The following is a 24,962-nucleotide window of genomic DNA, read 5'->3' as shown; positions in this document are numbered from 1 at the left end:
GCTCCCAGAAGGAGCGGTGGGAGCAGCCTCTTCCCCTCCCGCCGGCTGGCCAACCCCGCCTCAGTACAGACCCAGGGCGGCTTGGGCAAGTGCCCAACTGCAGGGTGAGGCTGTGGCAGGGGCACCTCCAACAAGCCTGGCTTTGTGGTGTCGAATTGGTCCCTGAGTTTCCTATTGGCTTTTATCTGTGTCTCCGCGTCCCTGGCCTCTCCCACCTCAGGAGCGAGACGGGAAGCCTCGGGCTGCAGGGAGCGCGGCGGGCGGGCTCGCCGGGACCTCGTGCGGCCAGTGCCGGGCGGGGCGCGGCACGCGGGGCGCCGACGGGGCGCGGGCCGTTCGGGCCGTTCGCGGGCCCGACCGTCTGAGGTTTCTCCCCAGTCCGCAGCCCGCAGCCGGGCCGGCCGCCTGTCCTCCCTCCGCGCAGCGGGCGAGGTCACGATGGGCTCATTAAGCCGGCAGGTAGGCAGTGCCCCGGCGGCTGCAGGCGGTCCTGGAATGTGCGAGGGGCGTGATGACAGCGACTGCCGCCGGCCTCTTTGCGCAACACCTTCGCTATATATACCCGGCGCGCCGCTGCGCTCCACCTGGCTGCCTCTGTCAGTCCCTTACCTGCAAAGCCAGCGCTGGTGAGTACCGCCGCGGGGCCAGGGCGCCGGTTCCCTCCTCTCCCTTGCAAGAACCGTACTTAATTTCTTTAGGAAGCCCTTGGTGCTGACCTCGAGGAACGAGGCTGGCTTTGGGCTGCAGAAGAGAATAATCTTTAGGTATTTTCAAGTTTTTTCTTAGAAGTTTTCAAGTTTTTTCTTAGTGTACTGCTATTATGACAACTCTGATTGCTACACCTCACTATAGATGGTGTTAATCAGCTACACCAGGGAATTCAAAAAAGGTTTGTCGTCTGAAATCTTAGGGAGGAAGAACCAGGTAACCACCTAAGTGGGATGGCTGTGCTCACTTTTGGCTGGGTCTGTAACTAGCTGTGTGACTCAACAGATTCCTGTGAGCCCTTGGGGTGAAGTTTCCTTCTCTTCACAGGAAAATGGGACCATCTCCGGTTGCAATGTTGACGCTATTTAGCCCTTTTAATCCCTGCATCTGAGTTTCCAGCCCTGAAAATTCTAGGATTGCGATGGCTGCCGGGTGAAGGGATGCCCCGGGCATGACTTCCTCGTGCTACAGTGCTTATTTGCAGAGTTATCTAAGGTGACAGAAGTCAGACCTAGTTTGTGTCCATTAGTAAAGGGCCTGTTCTTTAGTGTCTTGGGAGAACAGGGTCCACAATTAGATTTAGAGACGGGAGGAGAGTTTGGGATGACTGACAGATGTGTACAGGGATGGTTGAGTTGGAGAAGAGCATCTTCAAATCAGAAAGAAGGGCACCAGTTATGGAGTTAATTTCAGTTGCTGGCCAGATGCCTGCCACAGGTAGCTGGCATGAATGAGGACAGCTGGAATCTCTCCTCTCCCTTGGTGAGGTGCAAATGTCCCAAACATGTTTTTCTTGGAGGCAGCTTGTGGATGGTTGTCCCTGATTGCTTTGGGCCATGTTTGTCTTTTCTCCTCCTTCCCCTCCCATTCTGGCAGTTCTTTAACTTGTTCTGTGTTGGGTAGTCTTAAAAGTTGGGCCTCGGCATGGTCATTGTTTCAGATTGTTAAGTGACTGTTTGAATCTTTTGTCTCATGCCAGCTGATAATGATCTTTTTTCTCTAGTTACTGTTGTCTTGTAAATGGGAAGCAAGAAGGGTACCTTTGTAGAAGTTTTGGATGCTCAACAAATTGGCTTCCCCTAAGCCCTTGCCAAATCATTCAACCATCTCATTGAAACTAGGGTGTCTGGATTACTAGATACAAAGTGGACATAAGAATAGGCTAAGTTCAATGTGTGAAGAAAACAGTCTCTCAGGATCAGAGTGACTTGGATTTCAGTACTGCTGTGAGCCATCTTCCACTGGGTTGTCCTCACTCCTATCCCCATGTCCATTCTGGGGACAGGATGTGGACAGCAGCAGGGAACAGGACATACCAAGGAATGTTTTATCTCTGATTCAAAAATTCAAAAGTGCAAAAAGATTGTAATGTTTACAAATTTAGCCCTTTTAATCCTCCTAATACAATGCAAAATAATTGATATAGTTCCAGGTTAATTATATGATCTTACTAAACTATAAATATGAGCAGAATGTGCACTGTGAGGATATGGTTTGGTAACTGGGCCCAAGTTTAAAGTGATAGGATAAATGTCTTAAAGAATCTGATTAGTGCCATTCAACAACAGTTTAAACTAAAGTCACTATTCACCTGAGGCCGTGAACACACATCGCTTCTTGACTCTGTCAAACATACCCTCCATTGCATGATCACCTTGTCCTTGATGGATTATTTTTTCCTTGTGGTAACTAAAGGAAAGTAGCCATTATCCTCTTGGATTTTTAGAGTCTTGGTCATTGTTTTGAAGTGTAAGAATTTCTGGGGTGTACTGAGAATGTGAACTACACGAATTTGAATTGCCTCTGAAGGTAGTGTTTAAGCAATGAATTTCCCTGGGCCTCAGTTTCCCCCTCTGTAGAGTAGTGGTAAAGACGGTGCTAAAGGGTAAATATTTATGTAAGGTGCGTGCGAGAGTGAATGAGATCATTTGTGCGTGGAACCCACAACACTAAACATTTGGCTGGTAACATTCTACCATGTCATCTTCCCTGTTCTTGTGGAGACCTTTGCCTGGTGGGAGAATGTGAGTCTGTCCTGGGCTCAGCAGGACCACTGTCCCTGGTTCTTTTCCCCAGTTCAGGTAGCCTTGGCTGCTGCTACTTGGAGCACAGGTGGCCCCAGACCAAGTCCTGGTTGGAAGGGCACAGACAATGCAAAGTGTAGGGGTTGGGTGACTGCCAGGTGCCCTACATTTCCCTGCAAGTCCCAGAAGAACCCAGAAGTTGGCTCTGGTTGGCTTGTGAGAAAGAATCAGAGTTCCTCTTGGCATTGAGTATAAGCGTGGATCCAGGAAGGGGAACCAAGAGGCTTGGACAGTGGGGTAGGTGGGGCAGGGAGGCATGTGTGATCGCTGGGGACTGAGGCCCCTTCTGCCCCCTCTTTCCTAGGCATCGCTAGCACCATGCTACCCAAATGGAGGGGGTTTTCCTTCCTACTCTGCCACCCTAGATGGCAGGAATGTGCTGGAGTGTGGCTTTGGGAATGCAGAGAGGTGGCAGCTGCCTGCGAGATGGGGATAGGCTAAGCGATCAGAGGGGGCCAAGGGCTGCAGGGACCTCTGATAGTGCTAGAGCCTTCATGCCTAGCCAGCAGGGTCAGTGTCATGTCCCTGGGAGTAGTGACCTCAGCTTCCTGCTGCATCCTCCGTCTGCCCCATTCACTACCACCTCTGCTTGGCCGAGACTCCCAGAAGACTTGGGATTTGCTGAGTCCAGGTCTCTGGTATGCCTGAGGCCTTTGTGGGACTGAGCAGCCTGTCATTATAGCATTCTTGGCTGGCATTTCTGCTGTCTGCATGACTGTGCAGGAGTGACCCCTTCAGATTCAGCCAGCTCTCCCAGAAACATGAGTCCTTGCTGAGCTGGCCCTGAGGTTCCTTGTGCCCTGGCGCTTGGCAGGGGCTGGAGGGCTCTTTCTCCCTTTGTCTCTAACTTTGGGGTCTATGGAAAGGTTGACTTTGGATCCATCAGTCCTGGGTTCAGATCCTGACACCACACCAGGCTGCTGTGAGGCTTCAGGCATGTCGCTTAATTCTTTGTCCTTCTGTTTCATTGTCTGTACCCAGAAAGAACCCTTTCCTTGTTAAGATTTCATGAGGTCACAGCCACCTAAGGTACTCCCCCATCACAAGACAAAGGTTGGCACCTTCCTCACATGCTTTGGGTTCATTTATTGAGTAAATGTTTACTGTGAGTTCACTACCGTGCTGAGCCTGGGAGAGGATGGACTGCAGCGTAGCACTCAGGAGAACTGAGATGATTCTCAGTCATGATGGAGATCCGGGCCATCACTGCCAGGATCTGCTCAGGCCTCACACTGGTTAATCAGTGGTCCTCACTACAGCCCTGCGAGGGAGATGGTCATCCTATTACTGAGACAAAGAAACTGAGGCCTAGAAAGTCTCAGGGTCACAGGAGGGGCAGCCTCTGCAGAGCCAGGCCTCTTCCTTCCGGGTGCTTGTCTTTCTCTTATCACTGCATGTCCAACACAATGGCCTCTACAGAGGTGGCAACTCCAGGACCGGGAGGATCCCTGGGATGATTGCCTGGTCCGGGGGCCCATTGCTCCAGGACCTCCCTCTGCTGCAGAGCCCTCGCTGCCGCCTCCACAGGCCTGACTGTCTTGCTGCAGACACAGTGGGGCTCCGCTGACATGCAGGGCCAGGTGTTTGGGGCCTGTGTGGCCGAGCTGCAGTCGGGGGTGTCCGGCTGGCTAGCTGTTAGGTGCCCTTTATGTCTCCACGTCCTGGGTGCCGTGTGAGCTGTGGGAATGGAGAGGGCCAAGAGGGAGGGGCTGGCAGTCCTGAGAGCTGGGCTCGGTCAGATGGATTCCTGGCCATCTATCCCAGGGGTGGGTGCCAGGTGAGTGGACCTGCGACTCCCTCGGGGGTACCCGCGTCTGACACCATGAGCACCCAGAAAGGGACGGTGTGGGAGCCAGGGTCCAGAGGCTGAAGTACCGAGGGAGGGCTGTCGCTGCTTCATCAGTGAAGTGTGTGGACAGGAAACCTGTAACAAAAGCTGGACTCAGAATGGGGAGGAGGATTTCCAAGAAGGAGTGGAGACATTCAGCAGAAACGTGGCTTTGCTGGCACTAAGAGTAAACAGGCTTGGGAGGTGAACGAGGCCAACCTCGTGCGGGGATCCTGAGGACACTCCAGCTGGCTGGGTCACAGGCCCTCCTGTCTTGTTTCCTTCTGCAGTGTGAGTTCCAGTAGGTGACTCTCCATGGCTTGTATTAATATAGTACATTATGTGGATGTTGGACCCTGGACATGGCTTTCTGTATTCACTAGAAACCTTTTTGTTCAGGCCTTCAAAGAAAATGATTCTGAACAGTCATAGAAGTCCAGTAACAAAACACAGTGTCGGCAAATAGACACCCTTCCTAGCCGACTTGACTGCAGGCAAGGATTGCACCAGTGGGGTTGGTTGCTGCCACATCTGGGTAGCAGTCTCTTGGTTGCTTCATCCACCAACTCTTGCCCAACCCAACTTGCACATGGTGATGAGGGACAACCACCTGTCAGTAGGATTCAGGCTGGAGGGGCTTCGTAGCCCTGGTTACCAAGGGTTAAGTGCGATCCTCAGTGAACCTTGTAAGTTGACGCCTCCATTCAAAATCAACTGTCTGCTGTGTCCCTTCTATGTTGCCCTGGAACGTAAAGCATAAAAGATGGTTCCTGTCCTCTGAGGACTTTAACTGGGAAGCCAGTGTAAATGTGAATAAGGTAAGAAAAATGACTCTGGAGTTGAAGATGGTTAGAGGTGGAAACCAGGTGCGGTGGTGCACACCTGGAATCCGAGCAACTCAGGAGGCGGAGGCAGGAGCATGGCTGTTTGAGCCTAGCACGGGCAATTTTGTTTTCCCACATTTTTAATCGGTGCATCAGTTGTGCATGGTGATGGGATTTGTTTACATATTCATCGATGCACAGAGTGTAACAATATAGTTTACCAATGTCACTCCCCAGTACTCCTCCACCCACCCCACCTCCCATCCCCTGGTCCCTTTTCTCTACTGATTTCCCTTGGATTTTCATGAGCTCCCTCATCTCTTTCCATTTTCCGCTCTAGCCTCCACATATGAGAGAAAGCATAAGGCCCTGGACCTTCAGTTTGGCTTATTTTGCTTAACATAATGGTCTCTAGTTCCTTCCATTGTGCTTTTTTCTTTATGGCTAGATGAAATTCCATTGTGTCTATATACCACATTTTCTTTATGCATTCATCTCTTGACGGACTCCTAGGCTGGGTCCCTAGTTTGGCTGCTGTGAACTCTGCTGCTATAACTTGGATATGCATAGTATGGGCAGTTTAGTAAGACCCTCAGCAAGCTAGCTAGATCCTGTCTTAAAAAAACAAAATAAAAATGGTGGGGAATGTAGCTCTGTGGTAAAGCACCCCTGAGCTCAATCCCCAGTATTAAAAAAAAAAAAAGTAGAAGGTCACAGTAATTTTCAAATTTTGTTCTAAGAGCCTCCGGGAGTACAGTCAGACCTCCAGGTCTGTGGGTAGCCCTGAAGAGCTTAGTGCAAACATGGAGCATTAAGTTTCGTGTCCTATGTGCTAAGCTTTTAATTTATGTAAATCCTATGTTCTATGCCATACTTACAATATATCCATACTTAAGATAACTGATAAGCACAGACTCTGTCCTGGGGACTTAATCATCACAGCAATCCTTGACAAATATTTTCCTTGTCTAACATGTGTAGAAGCAGAGGCAAGGCTGACTATCTCAAGATCACACAGCAAAGGTTGCACTTGAACCCCCAGAATTGGGATCTCAAAGTCCAGTTTCTGAAATTCTGGAGCAATAGTTCTCAGTCCCTCTGGGGTATTTGACAATGTCTGGGGACATTTTTGGTTGGTTGAGGATAAGGGTTCACTGATGTCTCATCAGTGAAGGGCCCTGACACATAGCCCTGATAAAATATTCCTCAGTTTCCTGGACATCTCCCCCATAAGAACTATCTGGCCCCAATTGTCAGTCCTGTCAAGCTTAGGAAATAGCTTGCACCATATAGACATCATATCTCAAATGCAAATCACCTACCAGTCAAACCCACTCACCATTCCCTTTCCCCAATTCCATGAGTGGAATCAGTGCCATAGGAAGACAAGTCATGCCAATGCCATGGCCCAGGATGTTGTGGGCAGGGCCTGGCCTCACTGACAGCCGTGTTGAAGGAACTGGCTCTCTCTCACCTGCTGGACAACTTGGTATGAGTTGCTTTTCTCTGGGCTCCTTTTGCAATGGTGTGATCTAGATGAAGATAATATGGCAGGCACTAGCATGGCACCTGGCAGCTCTTTGGAGCTCATTAAATGCTACTAGAAATCAATTAAAAGATGCCACAGTGGTATGTGATGGAGTGCCAGATGAGTCACTTGGTAGCGTGTGCTAGGAGCATGGAGAAGGCCAGATCTGGCTGGAGAGAGGAGGGAGGACCTGGCCTGAGTCCAAGTGGGTGGTTAGAGTTTCAGGGGCCCTTGAATGGCCTATCACAGGCAGCAGGGCAGTGGCGGGATTCTTAGTGTTCAGGGTCCCACTTTTAGGAGAAATATGACTAGAGAAGAATTATTTGGAAAGTGGTAAGCAACAGAATATAGGGAGTCAGATTGACCCACATCATAGCTGTGTGTTAGGGAGCCTCAGCTGTGGAGAGATCTGGAGCCCAAACCAGTCAACACAGGGACTTGCGAGGTCCCTGACCAGGGGTGTAGTACCAGAACCAGTATGGTACCAGACTCTGAGTGCTATGAGGTGCTCCAGTGAGAACCCATAGGTCCTGGTGCTGGTGGGATCAGGGTGGTCGGAGGTGACTGAGAATCTGGGAGGTTGAAGGCCGGAATCACAGACAGCAAAGTTCTGGGTGGGGACATGTGCAGGTAGCCTGGGGGAGAGTTAGATTTAAGTGATGGCCACAGCCAATGCCCCACGAAGCCTGGAGGCCTCAGGTAGAATGCAGGCCGAGCGCATGTGTGCAGTGTCTCAGGTGGGAGGTGCTGCTTGGAGATCGTGATGGCCGGCTTCTCCTGCCTCCCCGCTTCAGTCACAGTAAGTGGGACATTGATTCCTCTCGCGGAAGCATCTCCCCACCTGCCTCGTGTTGGGCCTTTGATCAGAACACCTCACTCTCTATTAACTCCTGAGGCACTCCTTCCTGTCATTCATCCACGTATGTGTTTCCACATGATACATGTCAGGCTGGGTCATGTAGTAATTGGAGGTAAACAGACTCTGGAGTCAGAAAAACTGAATTCGGGCGGTGACCTTGAGCCAAGCGGCCACACTCCTGGGATCCACAGTTTTCTCATCTCTACAGAGGAAATAATCCTAACCCCTCACAAGGTTGCTAAGGGGCGTGGCAAAGCAGTTCATTTAACCCACTGTTCCAAGCCCTGTGTAGAATTACTCATTTAAAGCTTCCTAATGACCCAGTGTGGTAGGCGTTGTTATAAACCTCATTTACTTGTGGGAAACCGAGTCATAGGATGGTCAAGTGACTTGTCACAGGTGACAATGTCAAGGGAAGTACTGGAATTTGGTTCTGGACCCTTGTGGCATAAAAGTACCCAGCTTAGCACATGTCTGAAATAGAGAATTTCAAAATTGCTAGTTTCTTCCCCAAAAGATCTATGGGGTTTTTTTGGTTGCTGTTGTTGTTGTTTTCAGTGCTGGGGATTGAACCTAGGGCTCATTCATGCTAGATAAGGACTTGACCACTGAGCTACCCCTCAAACCCCAGAGTCAGCTGCCTCTGAAAACAAGCAATATAGGTGTTGTAGAGCTGTGGCTTTTTAAAAGACTTTGGAAATTTCTGGAAACTTAAAATCACCACAATTCTACCACCTACTCCAAACTCCATGGAACATTTTTGGATCTCATTTACTTTGTGGAGATCATGCTGAAAATGGGACAAAAATGCCTTTTCCCCCACAATTTGAGGCATTCTTCATTGTAACATTTTTTAATGCATGCTGTTACACTGCATGGATGTGCTGTAATTAGTACAATAATTTCTCTATTTTATTTTACAAACCCATAAGTGACAGAATGGTAAATGTCTTTTAGGTCTTTGTTGCATTCATCCTTTCATAAATTTTTTGGGCAATGTCCACCTGCCAGGTGGACTTCAGGCCCTGCGGACATGTGAAGGACAAGACAAAGCCCCTTCTGGGTAGTGCTTGGCACCCTGGTAGGCAGGAAATGTCCTGATGTAAGAAGAGGAAAAGAGACAGACCCAGGTTCTGGGAAGTCTTCTTGAAAGAAGTGATCAGAACAAGGCAGTCATTTCTAATTTTTCTGAGAGCAACTATCCTTCGTCCCCAATTCCTAGAAGTGAAATGACTGGGTCAAAGATGCATGACGAGTGTGAGGCCCTAGAGACGTTTTACCAACTCCCTCAGTGATTATCTCAGTGTCTTCTCCAGCATAGTGTGTTATACCTGCAAAAGATCTTGTTCCTTAGTTGTCACTTTTTTTTTTTTTTTTTTGCCTTGGTGGGGATTGAACCCAGGGCCTTGTGCTTGACAGGCAAGCACTCTACCAACTGAGCTATATTATATCCCCAGCCAGTTGTCACTTTTAATTTGGTTTCTTGAGATAGCTTAATGAGGCTGGACTCTGTTTTCAGCAAGAATTGTAGCCATTTGTAGGTGCTTTCCTCTGAATTTTCCATTTCAGTTCTTGGGATTGTGTTGTCTAATGGGTTTCAAAGGACAAGGACTACAAGGAATAGATAATAGATTGCCAGATGTTTCCAGAGGCTTGTAGCTGCAGGCATGAGGGAGGAAGTGGGTTCTGAGGAAGCCTCCACCCAAGGACAGGAAGTGTGGTTCTGAGGAAGGGGCCTTAGCCAAGCAGCGTGGCAGAGTGGTCATTGCTATGAAGAGGAGCAGGTGCCATTAATCAGAAGGCGACTTGATGCCAGGCACTTTCCAGATCTTTATTCTCATTAATGTCATATTACCATTAGCCTCATAAGTGTGCAAAGTTTAAAGATTTATCCCCATTTTACAGATGGGAAACTGATGTTATGGTCAGGGGCACAAACGGGCTTACCTAAATGCACACTCACTAGCGAGTAGCACTGTGGGAATTTAAGCCAGATCCATGTGTCCCATGTGACAGAAGACCAGGCAGAGGGAAAGCAGGTGCAGTGTGTGTGCGTGTACTGACAATGCAGGCACATGAAGTCGTACGCGTTCGCTATGTTCACCGCATGAGGTCATGTGCACTCTTGTGGTCCCACTTGCCTCGATGCATGTAGCAGGTGGGTGTCCATCTGAGAGTCACCAGGATTCGGCATCCCAGGAGATGATGGTGGGTGGATTGACTTTCCACTTGATCAGTGCAAGAATCAACACCGGCTGTGACAAAGAAATTCAAGGAAGCAAAAGAAGCACAACTAATGGTCTAGATTTGAGGCTAAAATGGACATACTGTAGGAACTTGATGTAGTGACAGTCTGGAGCATGGTGGAGAGGATATGGGGTTTAGAACAACCAGACATCTTTCCCTTCCCAGTAGAGGCTTCAACGGTTCTCCTTTCTCTGCCAGCTGCATGCGGCCTCTTTCCAATGGCTGCTCTTAACGCTCTGTCTTCTGTCCCACAGACCATGGCTCCTTGGCCTGAGTTGGAAAATGCCCAGCCCAACCCCAATAAGTACATCGAAGGGGCCTCAACTCATCAGTCCAAAGGCAAGGACACGGGCAAAAGTAAGTGACCTCATCTGCCGCGGTGGGCCCTTGCCTGGCCTGAGGAGCTGCGGCTCTGATGCTCATGCCTCTGCTTCTTTGGGCAGATGATGGCACAGGTCCTGCACCCAAGATTGAACTTCTGCCCTCGTACTCCACTGCCACTCTGATAGAGGAGCCCACCGAGGTGGAAGACCCCTGGGATCTACCCGCACTCCAGGACACTGGGATCAAGTGGTCAGGTAAACAGGAGGCAGCAGAGGCTGGCAGGAGGGGACCTGCCTGTTCAGTGTTACCTCCTTCAAGTCACTCTTCTCTTCATTGTTCCGATGCTCTTAGAACCAGGGTCCTAAGGGCTGGGGATGTAACTCAGTGGGAGAGCACATACCCAGCATGTGCAAGACCCTGGGTTTCCTTCCCAGCCCTGGAAAAGAAATATGTCAGAAAAACTGGAGTCCTGGCAGGGGAAGCCACCCTCATTCTGGAGGATTAATGTCAAGGCACAATTGCTGATGATCTCTTATTCTTTCAACCCGTGTGCCAGGCAGTAGGGTTATAACCAAGACAGATTGTTGTGCTCCTTATACTCCATCGTGTGCTCCCGGGTTCTGGGTGTGATTGGAGGTGCTGTGGATGGAGCCCCTCAGAGGGGTCCCTCACCTAAGCACGGGCATCAGGAAAAGCTTCCAGAAGACAGGAAGGGCACAGCTAGGATAGCTGGGGTGCAAGTAAATACCCCATTTCCAAGGTCAGGGTGAGGTTAGGCAGCCAGGTTGGGTGGAGAGGGAGGAGGGAATGGTTGGGAGGGAGGAGGCGAGAACCATTTTAAAGTGAGTACAGGAAACAGCGGTCAAGGATGCAGCATCCCTGGATATAGGGGGCCCAAGCCCTCCTCAGATGGAGGCTGTGATTGCTCCTGAGCCGCCTCATTCTAGGAAATATTCTGTGGTGTTCTGAAGGTACTTTGGAGGCCCTTATCTGACCCTGCACTTAGCAGGTGAGGAGTGCTCTTACTGCCTCCCCTGGACCCTGTGGCTCAGCTGCGTGGCGCCTGCTCAGGCTGGCTGTGCTCTCGTCCACTCAGTGAGCCCTTCATCCACCCAGATGCAAATCCTTTGGAGACATGGTAGTGGGGGGCAGGGGCAATGACATGGACCACAGGGGGAACTGCTCGGAAAACTGCAGCAGCCTGCACACCCTCTCCAGGCCTTGCAAGACAGAAGAGCCAGGCCGGAGGGGAGGTGGGAGCCGTGAGCCACCCAGGGCTGCAGACGCTGAAAGCTTTGTGCCTTCTTTCCCCTCCCGCTGCAGAGAGAGACACCAAAGGGAAGATCCTTTGCGTCTTCCAAGGGATTGGGAAATTCGTTTTGCTCCTGGGATTCCTCTACTTGTTTGTGTGCTCCTTGGATGTCCTCAGCAGCGCCTTCCAGCTGGTTGGAGGTATGGATGAAAGGTGCAGGGCACTGAATTGGGTTTGGACAGTCACAGTTGAAGCCTTCTCTAGCTGCAGCCTAGAGATGGCCAGGACATGAACCGTCTCAGATTATCTTGGGAAGTCTATGCCTCCCATTGTATAGAGGAGAAAACTGAGGCCTTCATAGAGCTCTGACCTGGCCCAGGCGGCTCCGGCCAGAAGCCAGGACTGGAGCCGACAGCAAGCTATCACCCTCACCTTTGTTCACTAACCCCAAGCAGGAAACTGTTTGACCTCAGGACTTATCTGAGGGATTCCCTGCTGTCTCTTGGCCTCTCTGCCCAGAGATTACAGAATAAGAAAGAATGCTCTTAGCCCAAAGCAACTACAAAAAAAAAATCCAAGCTGGGAAGGTCAGAGGGTCAGAGGTCCTCTGACTGGGGGATCTGTAGCCACAACACATGGCCGCACGTCTCCCAGGCAAGTGGCTACGCAGTATGCGAGGAACCCGGAAATAAGGTCAAGAGGTGCTTGGCTACCTTTGCAATGAAGGCCTGGTCTCCACATTCCTTCTCAAAGCCTTCCCATTTAGAGGAGAGGATGGAGGCTCGGATCACTCACCAGCCCAAGTGTCAGAGCCTGTAATTACCCCACTGGGACTCAGCCTCAGATCATCATGGTGGCACCTAAGAACTATGGGATCCTGCACCTCTCAGTGTCCCTCTCGAGAGTCCATCTTAGTGACTTGGGAGACTTGGCAGGGGGCTCTCATGGGGAAGCACAAGGGGCAGACAGCCTACTGGGCTCTTCTAGTCCCCCTGATCTCTGGCAGCTGTGACTTGGAGATAATCAGAAAGCAAGAAGCTGATGCTGGGAGGGGCTCTGCTTCCTGCTTTTGATTATCTCCAAGTCACATCCACTCTGTGGCCTGGGTCTTCATTATATAAAATGGGTCAGGGAAGGGATGGAGGGTGGCAGAGCCACGCCCTCAAGGATGACTGCCAGCATTCCGTTGTCCCCTGGGGCTGGGGCTGGGGCTGGGGCTGGGGCTGGAGCTGCGGGCTGGGCAGAGGAGGCCCACTGGGCCCGGCACACCATTGAGGTCAGGCTCAGGATCAGAAGGTGAGCGAGCAAGAGGCCTGTTCAAGGAGCAGTTGAAGGGTGGGAGCCTGCAGGGACGGGGATATGGAATGAGGAGCTGATGGCAGATGGAGCGAGGTCAGAGAGGTGGAGGGAAGCACACAGACCGCCAGCACCTGGTTTCCCACCCACCAGGGCGGAGCAGGGAAGAAGCAAGATCCCAAAGGGCCTGTGTTGGACGCTGGGCCTTCATGCGGTCATTGATGTGTCTTTCAGGAAAAGTGGCCGGGCAGTTCTTCAACAACAACTCTATCATGTCCAACCCTCTGGCGGGGCTGATGATCGGGGTGCTTGTGACCGTCATGGTGCAGAGTTCCAGCACTTCCTCCTCCATCATCGTCAGCATGGTGGCCTCCTCACGTGAGTCCCGGCACCCTGTCCATCTGGAATTTACTCTGAATATGTCTGAGCCCTGTCACCATTATCTCTCCAACCACGGTGTGTCCCACCTTTGATCCCAGCAACTTCCTGTTTCCAGGTGGATGGCTGGGTCCAAAAATAGACCTGATGCTTGGTCTCTGGTCTGAATTTTCTAGACATACAGTGTCTACTCCAGCTACCATGTGTCTAATTTCATTTAACCTTAGTGGATTTAAAATACAAAATTCAATTGCTCTGTTCTGGTCACATCTCATGTACCCAGTGCCTGATGTTTCTGGCACCTACCATATCGAACATTTCCATCAATTGAGAAAGTTCCTTTGTACAGAGCCCCACTCAGTACTAACCATGTAGGCATCTAATTACAGTGGCTTTGGGACTACTGGGCTTGGAGACCTTGTTCCAAACTTGCCGCGCTTGATATTTGCTCTGAAGTTGGGATAGACTTCCGGGCGGGGAGCAGGGGGGTCACTTGGAAGTGACTTTTTTTTTTTCCAGTTCAAACCCACATTTTAACCAAAACGAACCAAGATTTTTTTGTGGGGCATTTTACAGGAAGATAACTAGGTCTCAAAGTGTTACTTTTTTCTATGTGAGAAGAGAGTGGTCCTATAATGACTTTGTTAGTAGAGGAAGTGATCCTGCCAGGATTTGCCTGGTAAATACAGAGGAGTTTGATGTCAGTGTGTGTCTGACTCCTTCTTAAATGAAAGCCCTAATGCCCTGTAAAACCGAGTCCATCCCCATGAGCCCTGGACTCATTCGCTCACTGTTTCTATGCTCCTAACAGCTGAGTCACATCTGTAATAGTGAGGAGAAAAGACACCTTTGACTGGGGTCCATAGGAGGGTTTTGCCCTCTCTGTGGATGACCCAGGGTTAGGTGCAGGCATTTTGGACACTCATTCAGATGTCTCTGGTGATCCGTCCTGGTTTTCATCAGAGGCACAGTCGTATGCGCGACTCCCAGAGGCTGAACAGCTGCTTTAGGAGACACCAGCCTGAGTGAGCTCAGAACGCGGCCAGGCTGCCTTCTGAAACTCACTAACGACTCCTTCCAACCTGCAGTGCTGACCGTGCGGGCGGCCATCCCCATCATCATGGGGGCCAACATCGGGACCTCCATTACCAACACCATCGTGGCGCTCATGCAGGCCGGAGACCGCAGTGAGTTCAGGAGGTAAGGGGCTCAACCAGCCTTGGCCATCAGGCCTGTCGTGCACCACGCCATAGGACCCACCCAGAGCCGGGAGCACATGCCCGTCAGGCTCCTGCAGGTAGCCCGGGGAGTCTAGCGGGGGCTGAGGTCACACACTCCCCACTTGATCACACTTTGCTCCCTAGTCTGCATACCAGGACAATAATGGCATCTCTCCCCACCCGCTTATCTCAAGGATTAAACACAGCCATGCTGGCGAGTGTTGGGCAAGGTGCCCTGCACATGGTCAGGGCTCAGTCACCGCCAGCTTCGCTGGAAGGTTGCTGCTGGGTGGGGAAGCTGAAACGCAGCCAGTCAGGGTAGAATTTACCGTCTCACTTAGTCATAGATAATTACAACTTCCTAAAACTTCCATTTTTGGCCAGCTCAGCTGGGGCCACGTTTTCCCATTGTTCACTAGCATGTCAATCAAAGGCAAAATGTCATTTTTGTGGATGTGTAAGATCTGACAATAGAGCAGGTTGAATACATAGGCAAAGGGAACCCTTTTCTTCCAAAAAGATTAGTGTGAAAATTAAGTACATTTCCTGGCTTCTCTTCCACCTGGCTATAGGCTTTACCAGAGCTTATTAAAATAGAGACACAGTTGCCTGTGTGTCTATGTGATTACCTTGTGGTCAAGCAGCTGACGTTACTGCAGGTTGATGGGGGAGACTGCAAACGTCATCCCTTGTCTGTTGGTGAACTGGCAGTGAGTGGGTGTCATTGGGATCCTTTATTTTCCCTGAGCCACCTCATGTGGTCCCTGATGAAATGTCCTGATGGTCACAGTAATAATATACATCCAACTGGGCATTTTCTAATTTGATCTTCTCATGGAGCCAAGTAGGGTGTTCTATACCCTGTTTTATTTATGTCATAGCTCAAGGAGGTGAAATACTTCATTGCGGGGCACAACTGGGATTCCATCCGCTTTTGCCTATTTAAAATATTGGGTTCTTTTCATTATTACAAGGGGAAGAATATTGACTTGCCTACTTATGGATATCAGAACATCATTGACTTAGCTTGCCCCCTCTGGGTAGATAAGTATAATTTCAACATCTTTCTATCCTAGTGGTTTGGGTTATTTCCTTATTAGATTCCTAGAATAACTACTGTATCAAACATGAGGCTTATAAAACATTTTGCGAAAACCACTAGAAAATATTTGAATCACTTCTATCTTAGTGTATGATTTTTTTTTTAAGTGCTGGGGATTAAATTCAGGGTCTCCTGCATACTAGGAAAATATTCTACCTCTGAGCCACCCTCCAGCCCTGGAAACTGTCTTGAATCACTGAGAGGAGTAAGAATACCTTGGAAAACAGTAGCTAATAGGACAGATGAAAAATTGCACTTGCCCATTTTATATTTACCAGTGAAGTTAAGTGCCACCCCCCAGTTTTATTAGCCACTTCTGTTTATGTTCCATGTTCCATTTGGTTTAGGGTGTATTCTGATGACTTTCATATCATTTTTAAAGAAATTTCTTAGCTGAAGGGAAAGTATAGAGTGCTGTTTATGAATCTGGAGGTGGGATGGTGTTCAGGGAGAAGAAGGACCTCCTTGGATAGAGGTAAATAGTGGTACATATGAGCCTGGCCTCCTATGGAGACTCATCAGCCTCTCAAGATTCTTAAATGGTTAAGAATTCACTTGGGGAAGAGCACTTTGTTGCCTGCTGCTGGTCTAGACCTTTCTAAGAGAAGGTTGCTTTTGGTGTTGCCCTTCCAAAAGTGCGTCTTAATGCTATTCCTCCAAATGATGGTTGCTGAGAATGATTCCAGCCCTCACCTGCTGTGCACACGCGGATGAGCGACACCTGGCAAGGCACCTCTGGACTGGCGTCCTCCTCCTCCTCGACTAACGCGGGTGCTGGGGTTCCCCTCCCACAGGGCTTTTGCAGGGGCCACGGTCCACGACTTCTTCAACTGGCTGTCCGTACTCGTGCTTTTGCCCCTGGAGGCTGCCACCCACTACCTGGAGATTCTGACCAACCTGGTGGTGGACACCTTCCACTTCAAGAATGGAGAAGATGCCCCGGCACTTCTGAAAGTCATCACAGATCCCTTCACCAAGCTCATTATTCAGGTACCACTGTCAGGATAAGAGCTTCCTGTTCCCACGCCCGCCCGCGGCACTCGGCCTGCAGAGATGAGGGTTTATAAACACTGCTCAGTAGTGCCTCTGAAAAGAGCCGAGGGAGGCAGGGCTTTAGGACTTTGGGAGCACCAGGCCTTTAACAATGCTTGACTCCAACAGTGTGTCTTTGGGGTGGCAGTAGTGAGTGCTTTTAAGGATTCCCCACCAGACCCTTGGATGACTCTGTCCCCACTACTGTCTCTGACATGGACCCCTGATAAATTGTTATCCTATTCTAAGGTAAAGAGAAAGACTACTGCCCTCTCACCCAGGGCCATCTAGCCCCACTGGTCTCTGGTGTCTGTCGTCCACATTATTGAAATGAATGAAGGGTTTGTGGATGTTGCTTTTGGGGAGAGCACCAGCTGGGACCATGAGCCTTTGCTTCTATCTTCTGGTTTTCCCTGGCATCCAGTCAGTCAGGAAATATCTACAGCTTGCTTCCTACGTAGCAGTGCCCTTGCCCATTAGCAAAAGCATCCATTCATCTAGTGAGCACTTGCTAGTATCTGGACACCTGCCTGCACCCTGACCATGCTTGCAAGGGCTCACAGTTGAGTTCCTGTCCCCCAAACCCTCTCACAGCAACACCTGCATCTGTCTCCTCAGTTCCAAGGACAGGCTGACCGTCTTGTGTATTTATTGCATTCCTCAGCTGGACAAAAATGTCATCCACCAAATTGCAATGAATAACGAATTGGCCCAAAACAAGAGTCTGGTCAAGATTTGGTGCAAAACTTCTACAAACACGGTAAGTTTCTAGGAGTATTACCGGGTGGGCGAATCCTGGCATCTTTGAAGGTGGCAAAGAAAAGGGGGAAGGAAAAATGGAGATGCTTAGAAGATCAAAACTGGCCTGCAAAGTTCCTTTTTGAAACAAGTCTGGGAAATTATGGATTTACTTAGGCCCCCACAGAGCCACAGATACGTTATCGCAGTTCTGTCAGGTCTCCTGGACGAGGCTGGTCTGGCGGCCTCTGCCCAGTTTTGGAGAGGCCCATGGAACCAGTGTGTCCCACTGTACAGACCTGGCAGCAGGTGGCATCTCCCACTTTCCAAACTCTTCCAGAGGATCCTCCCCAGAAGGCCCACCGGTTCTTGTCCTCCTGCATCAGGGAGTCTGCAGCTCACCCTTGCTTCCAGGACATAACTGGTTTTTGTGGGGCAGTACAGGTCAGAACCGAGTGTAAAAACGAGACCTTCTAAATGGTGAAGGTTCATTTCATTTGCCCCGGTTGTTCCAAGAGCCTTTTATTTAAGATGACAAGCCAGGCCTGCAAAGGTGAAGGGCATCATGACGGAGCCACAGCACCTAAAGTGTGGTGCCCACCCCCGCCTGCTCACCTTTCCAAGCATTTCCCACCAAAAGTGCTTGCCTAAACCTGTTTGTCTCTTAGACTCAGATGAATGTCACCGTCCCCTCTCCTGCGAACTGCACTTCCCCTTCGCTCTGTTGGACGGATGGCATCTACACCTGGACCATCAAGAATGTGACCTACAAGGAGAACATTGCCAAGTGTGAGTGGACTCCGCAAACCAGCCGCTGGGACAGGCTGTGGGGCAGGAGTAAGGAGGCTCCTGAGGAGCCCAGGAAGCGGAGGAAAGGGCAGTGCAGACTCTAGCACCCGCCCTACTCAGACAGGGAGGAGTGAGTCGTACAGCAGAGGAGCCCCGGCGTAGGGGCTAAGGGACAGGCCCAGGGTCCCATGGGGAGGGGTAGAATGAGGATCTGAAGCCCCATGTGGGACCCACACAGCGCAGATATACCCAGTGAGTCCCTTCTGCACAGCTGGCCCTACGCAAGACACTGGGCCTGCACGATGCTTTCAATACCTGTGAGTTTTTAATGTTGCTCCTTGTGATCTTTTCCAACTTTTAGTTCTGATTTTTCCTTAGGGACCTTCTTATATATCACTTTCCCCCTTGACAGCTGACATTAATTCTGAGCAGAATACCTGGATGCTCCAGATGTGATTATATCACAGAATTAAGTGAAACGTCAATATTCTGACTGCTACACATCCATATGACATAACTGTGGTTTGCTGGAATTAATATGGGACACGCTGTGACTCTGCAAAACAACAACTCTACAGGAGCAATACCTCCGAACACTGCTGTATCACAAGTTAAAAAAAAAAAAAAAAAAATGCAGGGATTTAGAGGTGGAAGGAATGGGCTGCAGACCCGGATCTGCCCACAACTGGATGTGATTTTTTTAAAAAAATTTTTGGGCCCCTCATTTCATTTTCAGCCTCAGAACGTCTGACTGTACAGAACATTGTCTCAGGGCTACACCCGGCTGCAGAGGAGGCTGGGAAGGACTGTCTTTCTTCCCCAGCTGCCATGTGTGTAGCCGAGATTCTGTTACTGTGAGGGAGAAGGATGTGGAACAAAGCAATCCGAGCCACCTGGCTCCTGCCCGCTCTGACGTGGCTCTCCGTGTCTCCGCAGGCCAGCACATCTTTGTGAATTTCAACCTCCCGGATCTCGCCGTGGGCATCATCCTGCTGATTGTCTCCCTGCTGTTCCTCTGCGGCTGCCTGATCATGATCGTCAAGCTCCTGGGCTCCGTGCTCAAGGGGCGGGTTGCAGTTGTCATCAAGAAAACCCTCAACACTGGTAGGTGCCCCGCCGCTCACCCTGGCCCACCCAGGGATGTGGTGGCGTGGCCGCCTCAGGGGGCTCCTTGGATTCCCATCCTGTGATGGCTTGGGCACAGAGTCTCTCTTGGATCTCATCAGAGGCAGAGGTTAAGGTGGGAATTCTCCTTCATGCCCTGGTGGGTCTGGGGCAGGTACATATTTCCATCACGGGTCAGCAAGGGCCCGAGAAGACCCTGCTCACATCCAGAGCCCCGAGGTAGGACTTCCATCTGGCAGATTCCATATGCTGAGGCCTTTTTCCCTGGGCCTATCAGGAGCCCTTGGGCAAAGGCTACCAGGAACCCACCTTTGTATTTACTTCTTTTCACTCCTGAAAGGATTCTGGATACCCAGCATCCTGAGGCAGCCAGTGAAACTCACTGGCTAAGAGGAGGTCTGCCTAGTAAGGGGTCCCAGCCATTGAGAGCTCACCAGGGTAACGTCACCGCCCCGAAGCCTCACGGAGGGAGGTCTGCCTCCCCTGTTGCACTGTGATCTGTGACGTGCTGGCCAGGCAGGCAGGGCCTGATCTGGGGCAGGTGGGGCAGAGGGCTGGGTTCTTAGGGTCATGCCCAGCAGCTGCATTTTCTCCACACTGTTAAGGTGGAAACAGGTGGAAGGTGTGCCATTTTGGACACCAGCGAGAACGTGCTGAGCTCCACGTGGGCTGGTGCTTTGGGAAGGATGGCTGTTTTGGGAGTGCTTGAGTTTGCCATGGAGACGCCAGTGCATCTTGTTTTATCTTTACCTATACCCCTGATTCACCTGACTGTGGAGTCAAAGAGCAGGGAGGGAAGCAGGGGCCTAAACGTCCACTTGGCAGCCCCAGCCCCCGTGGAGGGAGGTGGCCTCTCCCTCCAGCACACTCTGTCCTGGGGTCCTAAGGAAATGCCCGCAGAGATACCGCCCAGTTTTGGCCAGAGGGTCATGATGTCCTCCTGCCTCTGTCTTGCAGATTTCCCCTTCCCCTTTGCCTGGGTGACCGGCTACCTGGCCATCCTTGTGGGGGCGGGCATGACCTTCATTGTGCAGAGCAGCTCCGTGTTCACGTCTGCCATGACCCCGCTGATTGGTGAGTCTCTCCCTGGCCTCTGTCTCGGGTCACCCTTGCCATTTCCAGTCATCCCCAGGGGCTGATGTCACTGTTTCCCCAGGTCTCGGGGTGATAACCATTGAGAGGGCATATCCGCTCACGCTGGGCTCCAACATCGGCACCACCACCACCGCCATCCTGGCCGCCTTAGCCAGCCCCGGCAACACTCTCAAGAGTTCCCTCCAGGTGGGGACATGCTTCAAGGGCCGAGTCCCTGGGGGTGGTTTTTATTTTTATTAAAGACAGGGCCTCAGTAAGTCACTGAGGCTGGCCTGGAACTTGAGAGCCTCCTGTGTCAGCCTCAGGAGTCACTGGGGTTCTGGGCACGCAGCCCCACACCTCGCTCCTCACCTGTCCACCTCCTGTGTTCCAGATCGCCCTGTGCCACTTTTTCTTCAACATCTCCGGCATCTTGCTGTGGTACCCGATCCCGTTCACCCGCCTGCCCATCCGCCTGGCCAAGGGGCTGGGCAACATCTCCGCCAAGTACCGCTGGTTTGCCGTGTTCTACCTGATCTTCTTCTTCTTCCTGACCCCGCTGACGGTGTTCGGCCTCTCGCTGGCTGGCTGGCCGGTGCTGGTGGGCGTGGGGGTACCCATTGTCCTCCTGCTGCTGCTGGTGGTCTGCCTCCGGCTGCTGCAGTCCCGCTGCCCGCGCGTCCTGCCCACAAAGCTCCGCAACTGGAACTTCCTGCCCTTGTGGATGCACTCCCTGAAGCCCTGGGACAACCTCATCTCCCTGGCCACCAGCTGCTTCCAGCAGCGCTGCTGTTGCTGCTGCCGCGTGTGCTGCCGGGTGTGCTGCCTGATGTGTGGCTGCGGCAAGTGCTGCCGCTGCAGCAAGTGCTGCGAGGACCTGGATGAGGTGCAGGAGGGGCAGGGTGTCCCCATCAAGGCCCCCGAGGTCTTTGACAACATAGCCATAGGCACAGAGGCCCCGGATGAGGTCAAGGCCCAGGCAGATGCCCCAGGCACCAAGGCCATCTCCAACAGCACGGCCTTCTAGGGTGGCCAGAGGTTGGGGAAGACCTCAGTTCCCACGTGCTCCACCCTTCCTGCTTCTGTGTGCCTTTTGCTCACTCGGGGGGATTTGCTCCCCACTAGGGAACAGTTGAGGTCACTCCTAGCTCTCCTGCCCCTTCCTTAGGATGTCAGCTTGCAGGACAGTTTTAGATCAGCTCCTGTACCTTTGGTCCCTCCTCCCAGAAGGCACAGGGCAACAGTGAAGGAGACGTGTTCGAGGAAGCTGACTAGACGGTGACTGCAGCCACTCCTGCACACAGGTGCAATGGGATCTGTTCTTCAGAAAGAAAAGGCCCCCAGGAGTGATTTAGGGAAGGTTCTCGAAGGTGCCTATGTGAGGGTGTGTAATATACACGTGTACAAAGCTGTCCTCGATCGAGATGAAGCCCGGGTACATCTTTGTTAGCAAAGACCCATCTTTCTTAGCAAAGATGCCCAGGAGCTCCTCACAGGCATCCCTGCCTAGAGCAGCCCTGCAGAGGGCACAGAGCGATTGTTTGGAGACTTGAAGACCATGCATGTGAGCTTCCCGCGTCTCAGTGCTCCCCACCCCCGCCAGGAGTGCTTTACCTGGGCAGGTGTGGATGGTCCAGGCAGTTTACCTGCAGTGTCCTGGTCAAGTTTCCAGGATATGAGCCACACCTGAGCTACAGAGAGAGGGTCAGGATATGTTTGGCTCACAGAAAGAGAGGGGGAGAGAGAGAGAGACAGATTTGGGGAGATCTTGGTCTGCCAGATATCCTCGGGCTAACTAGAAGTCAAACTGATCAAAGCCATTGAGGCTGCATTGATGCTACTTTCTTGACCAGATAAAATTAGTTAGTGTTGGAGCTCTGAATAGAAGATGCAAGCCCCCTAAGCTCCCCGCCTCAAGTGCCAGGAGTCGCCTGCTCTTGGGACAGGTCTGTTTGCCTCCACTTCCTCTTTTGTGTAATGACTTCCTGGGCCAGAGGTCAATTTCCCTCCACCCTCTCACCCACACGTGCACTCACTGGAGTCTCTTCAAACGTTTTCCTTTGTTTTCCCGCCCTCCTCTCGCCACACCTGCAAAGCCCCAAACTTCTTGGAGGAAGCTGGGTGCAGCTAGACTACCCTGGGGGCTGTGACTGTGTGGCTGAGGGTTACGGGGTGCACTCCATGTCCCAGGTGCCTTCTCTCTGCCTCCCAGAGCCCCCTGCTTTATCTCCACCCCTGCCGCTCACCTGGACTGTCATAATACTCCCCCAGCAGGTGAGGGCTTCAGCCTCATCTGGGACTGAGGAGTCTGTGCAGCTGTGCTCCAAGACCCTGTCCTCCCCATCCCAGCCTCCCCATCTTGACAGGTTGGGGTACCAAGTTGAGCCCTCTCTGACCTTTCCCCCATGTAGATAACGATTCCCAAAAAGAGCCATTTATTCTCTATATTTATAGTCACACAACTGTACAGCATTTTTCATAAGTTATATAGTGAATAGTCTATGATTTGTGTTTTATAGTGTCTCATTTGGAAATGAGGCAGGATTCTAAGATGTAAAGCACAAAAGACCATCTTTGTATATTTTGTGATTCTGCCTTCAAACCCGCCTCTGTGGCCATGCCACCACGCACACTGTAAATATGTAAGTTAAACCTGGGCAGTGGCCGTGGCTGTCTTTGCACTCTGATTTTTAAAAATGGAATCCTTGTACCTGAGTTGATTATATTTTTCTGTGTTTTTTTTTTACTTACCGGTTATGGGAGGGGAGAATTAAAAGATGATCAAACCCAGGAGTGTGTTGTTTCAATCACAAGGAAATAAGTGCCTCTTGGGTGTTTCCTGAAGCTGGGAGGTGACCTCGTCTAACCCTAACCACCCACCACCAGGGCAGCTGCATCGTTTGTGGGGCCTCTTGTAAACATTCAGGGGGAGGACCTAGGGAACACAAAGCTTTCCCTTTGTGGTGTCTTCCTTGATGTGCAAGGGAGACTGGCTATGGAGTGACATGCTAAAACAGACATTCAGACTTAAGATGGTAGTATGAGTGTCACCGTTCGTCATTGGACTGCAATGGCAGGTTTAAATGCAAATGTAAAGAGCTTTTGTGTGATCACTGAAGTTGCCTAACTCACGGGGCAAAGGTTCATGCCTATGCTCCTTGTGGAGGCTGAGGCTGGAGGATTGCAAGTTTGAGGATAGCCTCAGCAACTTAGCGAAACCCTGTTTCAAAATTTAAAAAAGGTCTGGGGATGTAACTCTAGAGTGTTTCAGGGTTTGATCCCCAGTAAAATAAAAATAAAAGAAATTGCATGACTTGTACTTTATAGCTTGGCCATGCATTTTGTTCCCACCACAATGGAGGGGATGCTCTCGAAGCTGGCATGTGTTGGCTTCACCTCTCCCTGCACACATCCACCAACACTCTGCCATTCTGATGAGTAAGGAACAGTTGAAAGGAACTAGGGACCACTTTTCTATCAGGTCCTTTGTAGCACAAATGGTTGGCTAATGACGGGGCAGGGACATGAGTGAGAAAGATGCAAGGTCCCTTGGGTGTGTTTCCTATGTCACCAGTGTCTTCTTGGCTCATTTGGAGAGTTCTGCTCTGGATTAAAGTGTGGCCTTCTCATGGCCTCAGTCAGTCTCACCGCCCACCACAGTGCCCGCCCACCCCACTGAGTCAATAGTATTAAGGAAGAGTAGTGTTTGTCGATGGGACTCCAACTCGGGCATTCACACGGGCTCTGCATTGAGCTACACCCTCAGCCTAGGAGCTGTGTTTACATAAGAAAAGTGTGTGGGAAGAATGTAAACCGGGGGGCCCCTCTTTTTAAGCTGGCTGAGGCATTTGCTTAGGACCGGGTCAGTACTGTAGGGGAGGCTGGACCACTTGGAGACCTGGGGCCACGCCTGACTCTGGCTAACTTTCTCAGTGTCAATTTCCTCATCTGGAACATGGGACTGCGACACTTGGCTTGCTATGAATATTAAAACGAGAAAAATCAGCCCTCTCTGTCCTAGAGGCAGGGCAAAGCAGGGGCACGGATTGTTTCTAGGACCGTCACTTCCCCCTTGCAGATACCAAAATGCCAGATGCACACGGTTCCTATGCAAAGAGCCTAGTGTGTGCATGAACAAAGGTGGAAAAACAACCCCACCATTATGTGTGATTATAATACACCAATAAAAATGTGGAAAAACCAGCAAAAAAGTATTTTTTCATATCAAATTATCACATCACACTCCATAAATATGTATGGTTAATAAAGTTTAAAAATAAAGAGGCTATATATAACCTGAACGTATCCCTCCCTGTATCTTAAATCATTGCTAGGTTACTTATCATACCTCATGCCATTAAATGCCATGTAAATTGTTGCTATACTCTATTGTTTAGGTGATAACGACAAAACAATTCTGTACATGTTCAATCAAATGGTTTTGATCTTTTTGAGTCTGGTTGACTGTGATGCAGGTGTTTTCATGGTCAAAAGCCCAGAGCCGTGGAGGGCTGACTACGATGTATGTATACGTACATTGCCCTGGCTGGGCTG

The 24,962-nt window shown here is 50.7% G+C and overlaps 1 protein-coding gene across 1 annotated transcript; it reads left to right on the top strand.

Moving 5' to 3' along the window:
• The first annotated feature begins 570 nt into the window (after positions 1 to 570).
• On the top strand, positions 571 to 24,622 carry Slc34a2 (solute carrier family 34 member 2). The gene is made up of 13 exons (XM_047567346.1): positions 571 to 626; positions 10,333 to 10,435; positions 10,522 to 10,656; positions 11,726 to 11,854; positions 13,185 to 13,328; positions 14,417 to 14,528; positions 16,445 to 16,640; positions 17,347 to 17,442; positions 18,089 to 18,209; positions 19,146 to 19,313; positions 20,292 to 20,408; positions 20,491 to 20,615; positions 20,803 to 24,622. Exons 2-13 carry the CDS (start codon positions 10,336 to 10,338, stop codon positions 21,433 to 21,435), a joined length of 2,076 nt encoding a protein of 691 aa, XP_047423302.1. The 5' UTR covers positions 571 to 626; positions 10,333 to 10,335; the 3' UTR covers positions 21,436 to 24,622.
• Positions 24,623 to 24,962: the final 340 nt, after the last annotated feature.

The sequence above is a fragment of the Sciurus carolinensis genome, chromosome 10, assembly GCF_902686445.1.
Source record: "Sciurus carolinensis chromosome 10, mSciCar1.2, whole genome shotgun sequence".
Classification (NCBI taxonomy): Eukaryota; Metazoa; Chordata; class Mammalia; order Rodentia; family Sciuridae; genus Sciurus; species Sciurus carolinensis.
Note: the sequence above shows the minus strand (reverse complement) of the source record. Positions and strands in the feature narration are given on the sequence as shown.